This window comes from Bos taurus, chromosome 3 (genome assembly GCF_002263795.3).
Source record: "Bos taurus isolate L1 Dominette 01449 registration number 42190680 breed Hereford chromosome 3, ARS-UCD2.0, whole genome shotgun sequence".
In the NCBI taxonomy this organism is placed as follows: domain Eukaryota; kingdom Metazoa; phylum Chordata; class Mammalia; order Artiodactyla; family Bovidae; genus Bos; species Bos taurus.
The window spans coordinates 30,825,249-30,837,985 of record NC_037330.1 but is presented as its reverse complement, the minus strand read 5'-3'; the positions used below and the strand labels follow the sequence as shown (position 1 = coordinate 30,837,985).

The window sequence follows — 12,737 nt, the reverse complement described above, 5'->3', positions numbered from 1 at the left end:
GGTTCCTTGCACCCTTTCCCTCTCATTTTGTTCTTTAAGTAGGGTTGGGATGATGATTAAAGCCAATGGCATTTGTGTAGAAGAATGATTCATATGCAGCTACTTATGTTTGTTTTTAAGACCAGAAAGAATTATTACTGAAGCTTTAAAGGTTTTGTTTTCATCAGCATTCATCACAAAATCCAGTATATGTGGCTTTCTGCTTTCTGTTTTGATTGGTTCTAATCCTCTGAACTTTCCATAGACCTAGAACACAATGACATTTCAGATTCCCACTAATAACCCTGAGATAGTAAGAACTAGAAGTGCCTCCTTAATCATCAAAGCAAGATTTAGTCGTCGTGTGTACATTTTTATGTTAGGTGTTGTAATACTTAAGAAATATTTAATGTAAGCACATGGCATGTAACAGTTGTCAGTGTCTCTTTGTTTCCTTACTCTAATCCAGATGTGTGGTGGCATTCTTTTGCAGTTGGAATTTGAAAAGTCTCAAGTGAAAAAGTTTGAAAAAGAGCAGAAGAAGCTCTCCAGTCAGCTGGAAGAGGAGCGCTCCCGCCACAAGCAGCTGTCCTCCATGCTGGTCCGGGAGTGCAAGAAGGCCACCAGCAAGGCCGCGGAGGAGGGCCAGAAGGCGGGAGAGCTGAGCCTGAAGCTGGAGAAGGAGAAGAGCCGAGTGAGCAAGCTGGAGGAAGAGCTGGCCGCCGAGAGGAAGCGGGGCTTGCAGACGGAGGCCCAGGTGGAGAAGCAGCTATCTGAGTTTGACATCGAAAGAGAACAACTGAGAGCAAAGCTGAACCGAGAAGAGAACCGGACCAGAACTCTGAAAGAAGAAATGGAGAGTTTGAAGAAGGTGGTGAAGAATCTGGAGGCTTTGCACCAGCAAAGTGGCCCCAGTGAGCAAGTGAAGAAACCAGTAACCGTGTCTAAAGGCACGGTAACTGAGCCACCCACGCTAGTGTCTGCATTTTGCCAAACAGAGAGTTTTCAGGCAGAGAAAACACATGGGAGCAGCACAGCCAGGGTGACAACCAGCGAGCTGCCTGGCCCCACCACTCCCACTTACTCTTATGCAAAAACCAACGGACATTTTGACCCAGAAATGCAGACTACCAAGGAGTTGATTGCAGGCAGCAATGTAGAAAACCAAGTGCCTCCACGAGAGAAGCCTGTGGAACTGACCCAAGAAAAAGCAGTGGAGAACGGCGGGTGTCCTGTGGGAATAGAGACACCAGGCCCAGCGCCTAGTCATCTGCCTTCCAGCGGGAGCTCACCATCTCCCAGCAGCACTGCCTCTTCCTCTCTCACGTCCTCTCCTTGCTCGTCACCAGTACTAACTAAGCGCTTACTGGGGTCATCAGCTAGCAGCCCTGGCTACCAGTCATCCTACCAAGTAGGGATCAACCAGCGGTTCCATGCAGCTCGGCACAAATTTCAGTCCCAAGCAGATCAGGACCAACAAGCCAGTGGGCTGCAGAGCCCTCCATCCAGAGATCTGTCCCCCACCCTCATAGACAACTCTGCTGCCAAGCAGCTGGCCCGAAACACAGTCACTCAGGTGCTCTCCAGATTCACTAACCAACAAGGACCAATAAAGCCCGTGTCTCCTAACAGCTCTCCCTTTGGCACAGACTACCGAAATCTGGCCAGCACTGTCAATGCGAGAGGTGACACCAACCATTCACCTACTCCAGGAAAAGGGTCCAGTCCTCTGAGCCCTCTGTCTCCAGGGATCAAGTCCCCTACCATCCCCAGAGCTGAGAGAGGAAACCCTCCACCCATCCCACCCAAAAAGCCTGGCCTCACTCCCTCTCCATCCACTACCACGCCCCTGACCAAAACTCACTCCCAGGCGTCCTCTTTGACCACTGCAGAAGACCTTGGCAGCAGCTGCTCTTCTAATGCTGTTGTTGCCAATGGCAAGGATGTTGAGATACTTTTGCCTACCAGCAGCTAGTGCCTAGGAGGGAGTCTCTGCGTTTGACATTCCATCAGATTTCGTCCAGGAGCTCAAGAGTCAAACCGTTGAGTCAGATCATGTTATTTATTTTGATCTTAGCTGAAACCGTCTTATAATACATTTAGTGTGTTTCACCTTTTTGTATTTTATAAGTAGAAACTAAGTAGTTTGGAATTTTATGATTCCCATCTTTGTGCTAAAGCTAGAAGGGCACCTCAAAGACACCTAAGCTTCACAGTCACCATCACGTTATGATGGAGAAAGCTAACTGAGTACCAGGTGGTGATTTGCTGTCTGTCTGGGGACTCAAATCACTCAACACTCATTTTGAATTATGCAGAAGTGGTTCATGCAGATTTTTTTATTCCAGATGAACATGTTTTAAAAGTGCCTGAAATTAGACTGCCATATGAATGTGATTCTGCAGCAGAAGCACAGAATGGATCATTTAACTGCAAAAAAAAAATGAGATCCTCTGTGAATTCTGAATGTTAAAAACCAACACTGCTTTTAATACTCTTTTACTGTTTTAATACAAGCTTTGTGTTCAGAAATAAGGCTGCATACGTAGAATGGGAATGCTAAAGGTGAATGATAACTCACCACAAAGTGAGTTTTGTAGAGCCCTTGAAAACCCCTCCTGAACATTAAGCAGTTGGGGTGCTGATTTTCTTGTACTTTGAAAAAATTTCATCACTCCCAGTTTCCTGCATAAGTTCTTGAATAGAATGAAATCACATCTCCTTCAAAAATGTCTTCAGGCATCTACTGTTGTGTAAGGAACTTCTGATTCCGATTGCTATTACTTGAATAGGAAATGGTTACTCATTCTGTATAAAGGTTTTGCAACAGAATGAGATCTTTATTCTGTAATCAAAAAGCAATAACTTAAAGTTCACCATCTTTGTAATATTATAAGTCAGAATTATACAGATTTTAGCAAATTGTTCTACACTTATTCTCCAAGCTGCCAGCACTTGGTGTCCGTATCTGTGGAGCCAAATTAACTTTTACCTAAGTGAAAGTATACATATATCTGTATAGATACACACCCCTTTACGTGTTTAACATACACACTTAAACACATAAATATTAGTGTGATTGTATCTTTGGAGTTTGCAATATAGTGTAAAGGATGAGTAGAAATGCATGTTAAGATTACCTACCAAAGCAACTAGATGTAGCTGGGACCCAATCAAAGAAAGAATCTTGTCCATGGGGAGGGGGAAATTTCACATGAAATCAGGTCTTCAGCATCATGAAGACAAGGCCAAACCAACCCAGTGTCAAAAAGCTCAACTGGTCATATAAATGAGAAAAACAAGTCAGTCACTCACTCAAATGACACGTAACAGCTGGGACCAGTGAGAGCCCTAGCAAAGTGAAGTGCCCATGCCCCGCTGAAAAGGGCACCTCCTGTGCTGCTTCAGCTGCTTGTTGCTATGCAAGAATGCTAGACCAGGGTTACCAGCTCCTAAGATTTTTATGAAATCCAAATTTTAATGAGAAACATTCTCATTTTTAAATATCAAGAACTGATCAAAATATTTTAAAATACTGCTAAACATTTCTGCAGCTGGATTTAGCTCACAAGCTGCCAAGCTGCAGCCTCTTTAATTCTAGAAACTTCTGTCATTTTCCATCACAGTGAGTTTGTGTGGACAAAACCCTCCAAACTTTCCAATTTGTTGGCTAGCACAACCGACAAACTCCCTAGAGTATAATGACTGTCCACCTCAGACGTGGTGGTTACCTGATTTTGTGTCCACAAGGATGGAGAGATCTCACATACATTCTTCTAGTCAACACTTATTCCAGCAGCCAGGGCGTCCTTGGTGGCTCAGTTGGTAAAGAATCTGCCTGCAATGCGGGAGACCTGCGTTCGATCCCTGGGTTGGGAAGATCCCCTGGAGGAGGGCATGGCAACCCACTCCAGTATTTTTGTCTGGAGAATCCCCTTGGACAGAAGTGCCTGGCGGGCTACAGTCTGTGGGGTCACAAAGAATCGGACTCAACTGAGTGACTAAGAACACAGCAGGACCTCCTGCTATGATTTAAACCTATTTCCTCATAACCCAATATGAGTTGATGGGAGAAAAGCAGGTGATGGAAATCAAGATAAATCACTCCAAAGTACACTGGTGTCTGCACAGTTTGACTAAAGCCAATGCATCAGAAAAAAAATGAAAATACTGTTAATGCCCTAGCATGTCTACCAAGTGATAAAGAGGTTATCTTAAACTTCCCAGAGCAATCATGCATTAAATTTTATTCCCGTGCATTGTCACATGAACTGGAACTTTCCTAAACAGGAGAGGGGGCTATAATCCCAGAGTACTGTTACCTCTCTTGCTTTAAATGGTAATCTTACAAGTTGCATTGTGCTCTTCTTTTGTTAGGGCATAGATATATATATAGAGAGAGATACTATAAGGAAGTTTATTTCTTAGAAAGTGCACTGAATAATGTATTACTTTTACAGTGTAATATGGGGGTGGGGAAGTGCAAAAGAAATGTGTATTTTTGCTAGTTGCCTATCTTCTGAGATAAACAAGCACAATACTGCAATGGATCAAATAATCCAGTTAGGTATTAGAGATTAGGATTTAAGTTTGCCGTAGACTGTGTGTGTGCTAAGTGAAAGTTCCATGATCCACAATTCTGGTCTTAACCCATGTTTCGAGAGCTGTTCCTGGTCAACAGATCATAGTGACGTGCAGCACACAGCACAAGCACTAACTAGTTACTAACATCTGTAAAGCCAAATGTACCGTGCAGAAGTCTTCATCCATTTCTATAGCAGACGACATTAAAACAACTTAAATCACACTGTCTGGGCAAAAAGTAGTCTTGTTTGTACCAAGTGAAGAATGTTGCACAACAGGGCCCAGTTTGTTGGGGAAGGAGCAGATTGGTAAAAAGGGACCACTGGCTCCTGGCTTTAAAAAAAACAAACGAAGATACACGACCCACCCAGGTTAGACCCCACAAGGACATGGGACGCTGGTTTTCCTTAGAATCTTGGAGCTGAGAGAAGCCTTCACAATAGTCCAGTCTATAATTTTTAAGTCATTTGGGGGTTCTGGACCTTTTGAGGATCTTAAGAATAGCTGGACGCTGTCCCCATAAAAATGTATATGCTTATGTGCAAAATTCAGTTGATGGCTTCATGGCGTCCAGAGACCCTGAAGCCATCCATAAATCACGTACTGTAAGATAAGAATGCCTGATCTTGTCCAGCCGTCTCATTTACAGATGACTCATGCATCTGTGGTCTCAGTCCAGCGCTATTGCTGCTACACTGTTAGCAAATGCAAGTGTAGCCAGATAAAAGCACTTGAAAGTCCTCTGACGTACAGAAGATGTTCACACAGTGTGGTTGTTTACGTATCGACGTTCCTAGCATTTAAGCCAATTACTGGTTATATCCATTTTTCAACAAATTCTTCTTATAGCCATTTTTTTCATAATGGCCTGCAATCACTGTCAGCAATGTTCCCTTGTCAATTTGGGTGTGTGTGTGTATGTGTGTATGTATATGAGACACAGGTTCGATCCATGGGTCGGGAAGATCCCCTGGAGAAGGACATGGCAACCCCCTCCAGTGTTCTTGCCTGGAGAATCCCATAGACCAGTGAGCCTGGCAGGCTACAGTCCGTAGGGTCTCGGAGTCAGACACAACTGAAGCGACTTAGCACACATATGTAGTTTTATAAAGAGTACTTCTGATGCTTGGCTCTTGAAACAGAATTTCAAATGTCTTTTGAAAAATCCTACTTCAAAATAGTTCATGTTTTCAAAATGCATCAGACGTAGGAAATGAGCATCATTTGTTCCGTAAGAATAATTTTAATTTAGTTGCTATAAAACTAGTTGAGAAAACCTGAGAGCCTGTCCACCCATTTGCTCACATATCAATGGCCAGTTTACTGGTAAAAGCAAAGGAAGAGAAAGGACACTGTTGTACTCAAAGGAATCCTGCTAAAAATAAAGATTCCTGGGGACTGGGCCTGAGGGCCAGCTGATGCAGGTGATTTGAAGATCACATTTTGAGACATAGTTCCTCATAACCCTCACTTGTTCTTTCACAAGAACTTACTTGCCTCTAACATAAGGAAATGACTTAAAGCTCTGGAATCTGTTTTGCAAGAATGTCAATGGTATTCGAAATCAAGAGTGCCTACTTGGATTCCAAGGACCATGTTAATGATTTCACTCACATCTTCCCTTAGTAATTTGCACAAGGGTGCTGCAAAGTGTTATCCCCGGTGTACACATGAGGTAGTGGTTCAAGACCAGAGATTTGTACCAGGGACCTTAGTAGGTGACAGGGCCTGGATTGAAAACCCAGTGCTTTGCTGCTTCCACTACCTGTTTGCCAAATGAGAATCTCCTGAGTCACTCATGACGCCAGCTCCAGGCCCCTCCCCATAGAGATTCCAGTCAGTGGACCAAGGTGGAGCTCAAGATAAGTGTCTGGGCTGCTGCTTAGCATGAGGCAGGTTTACACCTCAGGACACCATGCTGCTGCTTTACCACCCTAACCTAGAGGCATTTATCAGCTCAGGTAAGTGGAACAGAAAACATTAATTCCCCTCAAGCAACTGAGATCTCTTATATCCTTAAGATAGAGACAGAAACCAACATAGCTATTAGAGAAAAACCTCAAGGTACTCACAATCCAGTTGGGGGCACACAATGTTATAAAAAGTTACTAGAAACGACTGAATAATGCAGGCGGGGTGAAAATGCCCTATAGGGCCACTAAAGGCGGTCCTAGCAAAAACAGCTCCTTGTGGGCGGAGAGTTAACTAGAGAAGAAGCAAATGCCTTTTCTCCTCTCTCCAAAGCATTATTTACCTGGACTTCCACACTATCTCCCTGTGTTTCCAGTATGTTTCAGTTGGCTTGTCTTGGTCTTCGGATGAAAGCTGAGTCCTGTTTCAGAGAGACTGACAGAGCTCCCAGGCCACAGCAGTCTGCAAAAACATTCTCGAGTAACCTATAGAGAAGACCTGCTGCTGCTAAGTCGCTTCAGTCGTGTCCGACTCTGTGCGACCCCATAGATGGCAGCCCACCAGAACGTGTAAAAGCCAAGCTGAGAAAGGACCTTCTGCCAAAATACCACATTACCCATCAATGTCCCCTCCTACCCTCTAAGTCTCCATAAGCAACAGGGGAATGACAAGGTTTGAACAGAATCCAGTGGGACCTGGGATACCTGCAAGTGACTGATTCCCTTGGAGGGATGTGAAAGCAGTTTCTCCTCCCAGTGGTGTGAACGTCTGTACTGTTGTTAGACTGGAGGGGCACTGGGAAGGTCGCGTGGCTCTGCCCACACCACTGTGAAATGGCTGGCTTGCAAAAATTACTGGGAAGTGCAGCAGCAAGACTGGCCTTATCCCTGGGGAGTCACCTACTTAATCTGACAAGAGTCTTACTAATTAACTCAGCATGGCAAACACGAAGGTCCCCCTTCAGGAATGAAGGATTTATTTTCCTAGCTGCAGGAAATGCTGACAGGAAACAGCTCTTGGCTGTAAGCCCTTTGGAAAGCAATTTGACACCAAGGTCACATCTCCTTTCATGGGCAGTCCACATCCAAAGACTGATGATATGGAGTATAAAGACCTGGTCCCCTTGTCCCAAATCAAGAGAACTCTGAAGGGTCATCCGAGCTTCTAAACTCCCTGTAGGGCTGACTGAGCCCTCCGTTGAGACTGCTGCAGCTCAATTGTCCCCACCTCTTCTTTTTCCTCCCTCCCCTCTTCCTTCCTGTGGATCCCAAAGGTTCTCTCTGATAAGCCTGTGTGTGTTCAGTTGCTCAGTCAGACTCTGCGACCCCCAAGGACTGTACACTGCCAGACTCTGTCCGTGGGGATTCTCGATTCTCCAAGCAATACTGGAGTGGGTTGCCACACCCTCCTCCTCCAGGCGATCTTCCCAACCCAGGGATCAAACCCAGGTCTCCCGCATTGCAGGCAGATTCTTTACCTTCTGAGCCACCAGGGAAGCTCCTGGTAAGCCTCCTGAACCTTAATCTCTCAGGCTCTGTTCTTTTTGGTCGTGACTAAGTCCCCTAAATGTGGGCGGACACATTTTCTGAGTATTTTATTTGGTACCAAGCTGTCAATCATGTATATTACATGTGTTACTGAAAGAGGCAGGTTAGTCCTGCTTGACCCGTAAAGTAATGAAGGCCTACTGAGGCCCAGGACATTGCTCAAGATCCTACAACTCAGCTGGGCTGAGAGTCAGGGGCACAGCTGGGATTCAAACCTTCATTCATTGGGCCTTCAAGTCCACTCTCCTTCCAGTGGCCATACTATAGTAGAAAGTATGTAGGACATTTGGGATTTCCAGTGACAGACTCTCCCAGTGCAGGGGCCCGGGTTCGGTCCTTAGGGAACTAGATGCTGCATGCCACAAGGAAGATCGAAGATCCTGCAACTAAGACCCGATGCAGCCAAATAAGTAAATAAATAATAATTTTTTTAAAAGTATGTAATACATTTGGGAAGTTCAGAATATTAGTTTGTGGACAGTAATACATTTAAGTATGAATCCACTGGTTTGTTAGCTTTCTTTTGAGACTTTGAGCCAGGAACAGGACACAAAGAGAGGGGGCTTTGGTGGGGAGAAGAGAGAGGGACGACACATGGCATCATCCAGTGTTAGAGTGAGAAGGAAGCTCAGAGCCCCTTGACTCCAGCTCCCTTGTACTGCAGATGGGGAGAACAAGGTAGGTCTAAAGAGTCAGTCTGGCTCCCTCTTTCTGCTTCAGCCACCTGCGCCTTCCTGAGCCCACCTGGGACCAGAATTCCTAGCCCAGCCCCGGCTGCTCCCTCAGGCACTCTCTCCTCCACTCGCCTGTTTCTCTACAATGTCTGACCTTTAATCCTGTCCACCTGGGCTTTGCCCTCTGCCTGCTGACTTGGGCCACCTGCCATCCTGGTTGCCACAAAAATCCTGTCCTCCTGTCTGTGAACCGGTTTGACAGCTGAGGTAAGGCTGGGAGTGGGGAGGATCGCGGCGCTTCTACTGCCAGGCCATGCCTCCATCTATAGCATCAGCTCTGGGAAGCACTTAATCACAAGGCATGGCTTCTTCCTCCGGCATGGACGAGAAGCCACTGAAGCCGTGAGCATCTACCTCTCCCGGCTTGTGAGTCTGACCCGCCACACCTGCCTGTGGAGACTGCAGCTGAATATTTGGGGAGAGACACCTCCTTCCCCTGCTCCTCCTGCCCACCTGGACTCAGACCCACAGCTCTCCCAGGAAGGGGCTTCTGTATTCTCCAAAGACGTCCCCATCTCCCTTCTTATAGTGGCCACCCCCAACCCCCAGCCCACCTAACCCAAATCAAAACCTCTCAAGGCATTTGGGCCTCAGGGCAGACGGTGTCCTTGGGGTGGCAGACTGGTGGCCACAGCACACAGGCCCCTTCTTCCCTAGTGTGTTTTCCTCTCCCAAGTCTTGGTGAGTCAGCACCACAGGGCCACACAAGGCGCCTATTCAGGGCTCATTTTCCTTCTGCTCTGACTTAGATCTTGGCATCTCTCTCTCTCCCCCTCTCATTCTCTATGTGAGCCTTATTCTCAGCATGGGAAAGCTCTGCTCCCTGCCCCATGCCTCTTGGGTTTCTCCCAATACCACCCCTTCCCCCGCCCCCAACACACACACCCACATTCCTCATCCTTACCTTCTGGGAGTTGTCAGTCCCAGCTGGGTACAAACATGAGGTAGAACAAAGTAGAAATGTTAAACTATTAAATCCTCATTCACATATTTTTAACGGGTGTTTGTTGTTGCTGGCTCTATGAAGACCCTGAGCTATACTGAGGAGACACACAAACACAAACACACACACACCACCCCCCACCCCCGGACATTTGCTGTGCCTGCCTGACACTGACACAGCTTATGTTTTTTAAGCACTATCTCTGTGTGAAGCCTCATGCTGAAAGCTGGAATTTACACTCTGATGAGGGAACCCTTGCCCAGGTGACATCCCAGGGTACTGCCAGGCAGCAAGTTCCCCAAATGGGTGGCAGGGCCTCAAGTGCCTAAGAAGTTCAGGATTTACATAAACAGAAGGCAGAGGGATACAGGGTCGTACTGATAGGGGTATAAGTATAGGTATGTAGGACCTGGGGATGGGAAGTTAGGAGCAGCAGGAAAAGTTCAGAACAAGGATTTGCCATCCTCTGTGTAACCTTGAGCAAGAATTAACCTTGCTAGCCTTCATTTCAGCATCACTGTAATGAAGCTATGAGAAACTTCCTTTGAGGTTTTCTGACAATTAAATGAGATAAAGCGCGAAAACACGCAAGATATGGTGAGTGCAGGCAGATTATTTGCAGCCGCTGGGGCATGGATTTCCCTGGTGGCTCAGACAGTAAAGCGTCTGCCTACAATGCGGGAGGCCCAGGTTGGATCCCTGGAAGATCCTCTGGAGAAGGAAATGGCAACCCACTCCAGTACTCTTGCCTGGAAAATCCCATAGACGGAGGAGCCTGGCAGGCTACACTCCATGGGGCCACAAAGAGTCGGACACGACTGAGCGACTTCACTTTTCGGGAATGGAGCAACCGGCGAAAGGGTCTAGAAGGGAAGCTGAGAGGTTGCCACGGGCAGCCTCGCTCTTCATCGGAAAGCTGAATCGCTAGCGCCCTCTGGTGTTTCAGTCGCTAAGAGTCTCTCTGCACCCAAGTGTGGCCGCACACCCACTTCCCTAGGAAAGGACGGGTCAGCCGTCTGGAAGGGACCCGCTTCAGATTGGCTGGCGTGGGCAGGGTTGTGTCCCTTCCCCACGTGCGCGCCCTGCCGCCTCCTGCAGCTCAATCACCAGTCCCCGCCTTAGGCGTGGAAGCCCAAATTCCTAGAAGGGTAGCCAACAACAGAAATTGCCTCGTGGGGTTGCTGTGTGCCTTAACTGAGAAACTCTTAAGACTCCAAACCAGTTAAGGCATAAGTAAGCACTCAAAAGGGCTTCTCTGGGGGCTCCGTAGTAAAGAACCTGCTTGCCAATGCAGGCGACGCGAGTTTGATCCCTAGGTAAGGAAGATCCCCTAGAGAAGGCAATGGCAACCCACTCCAGTATTCTTGCCTGGAAAATCCCATGGACAGAGGAGCTTGGCAGGTTACAGTCCATGGGGTTACAAAAGAGGTGGACATAACTTAGCGACCAAACAACACACAAAGCACTCAGAAAGGATAGTTCCTAGTATTATGTAGCTCCTAATAGTACATATACACGTGTTAGTTGCTCAGTCATGTGTGACTCTATGCGATCCCATGGACTGTAGCCCACCAGGCTCCTCTGTCCACAGGATTCTCCAGGCAAAAATACTGGAGTGGGTTGCCAGTCCCTTCTCCAGGGGATCTTGCCCACCCAGGGATGGAATCTGGGTCTCCTGCATTGTGGGCAGACTGTTTACAATTCGAGTGACCAATAGTAGGCCCCTAATAGTACGTGATCTCCTACTAATTACCTCCTAATAATACTAATAATACCTCCTAATAGTAGGTGCTCCATAACTATTTGTTACACAGGGGTCAGGATGACTCTATCAATGCATATTTGTATTCATTCATCCATTTAATTATGTTTCAGAAATGCCTTGCTCCTCTATACAGTTTATGGGGGTGGGGGGGGAGAACCTTATTAAGCCAAACAAGTGAGCAAGAGCCAACACTCCGTGGGAGGAAAAGAAAGAGATTTCAATTGTTCAAACATCCACACACTAGCTCCTACAAAGTAGAACTCACTGACTTAGGCACTGGGATAGAGAGATAATTAAGTTTACAAGGCCTTCAGGGTTTAAAATCATGGTGGGAGAGACACTACAAAACAGGGTATCATGCGGACTATGATAAAAATAGGAAGCCGCTCTCAAGTCTTTCCACAGGCACCAAGTTCTATGGAATGTGTATCTCCCAGGGCCTCCCACCTTCTGAGATGGCACACGCTCTTGTACGGAGTGTGTCTCTCAGCAAATCTATTTCTTACCTCTCACTTTGCCTCTTGCCGAATTTCTTCTGTATGAGAAATAAAGAATCTGAACTTCAGAAAGTCCTGACACTGGTTTCACTTGCTCCTAGAGTGCTGACCCTGCCACTGGCTGGCACTTCAGACCTGCATTCATGTGAAATGCTGTGCTCAAGACTTCAGCTCGTGGCCATGTGCAGAGACGCCTCCACCCACACGTACACCATGATTCAAGATGGCACCAGTAAGCCACATGCAGAGACGTGCACCCAGGCACTGCGAGAGCTCCAGTGGGTTCTGGGAGAGCACAGCTGCACCAGACTTGTCAGAGCTCTCTCCCCTCTCTGCTGACAAGATCCTTATAAAACAGCCCTGCTGCTGCTAAGTCGCTTCAGTTGTGTCCGACTCTGCAACCCCATAGACGGCAGCCCACCAGGCTCCCCTGTCCCTGGGATTCTCCAGGCAAGAATACTGGAGTGGGTTGCCATTGCCTTCTCCAATGCATGAAAGTGAAAAGTGAAAGTGAAGTCGCTCAGTCGTGTCCAACTCCTAGCGACCCCATGGACTGCAGCCTACCAGGCTCCTCCATCCATGGGATTTTCCAGGCAAGAGTACTGGAGTGGGGTGCCATCGCCTTCTCCGTATAAAACAGCCCTACTGAAGGCCTTTCAGGAAGATCTTGTACCCAGGAGTACTAGCGAACAACTCTCCATTCTTTGTTCAAAGACTAAAGCTTGAAAAATAAATAAACTAAAAAAAGGAATACTCTGTGTTGACACAATTAATCCC

The 12,737-nt window shown here is 46.8% G+C and overlaps 2 protein-coding genes across 4 annotated transcripts in view; one reads left to right on the top strand and one right to left on the bottom strand.

The window, feature by feature from the left end:
- Positions 1 to 4,786, top strand: part of CTTNBP2NL (CTTNBP2 N-terminal like) — a 51,830-nt gene extending 47,044 nt beyond the window's left edge. For 2 of the 3 annotated variants that reach the window (XM_005204156.5, XM_005204154.5), the window contains one exon: positions 473 to 4,786. In XM_005204156.5, coding sequence (XP_005204213.1) covers positions 473 to 1,954 — 1,482 coding nt within the window. In that variant the 3' untranslated portion in view covers positions 1,955 to 4,786. The remainder of the gene's footprint in view (positions 1 to 472) is intronic. The other variant, NM_001191181.2, reaches the window with a different exon arrangement.
- Positions 1 to 12,737, bottom strand: part of ST7L (suppression of tumorigenicity 7 like) — a 142,685-nt gene that overhangs the window by 6,675 nt on the left and 123,273 nt on the right. The gene's annotated exons all lie outside the window — the stretch shown is intronic.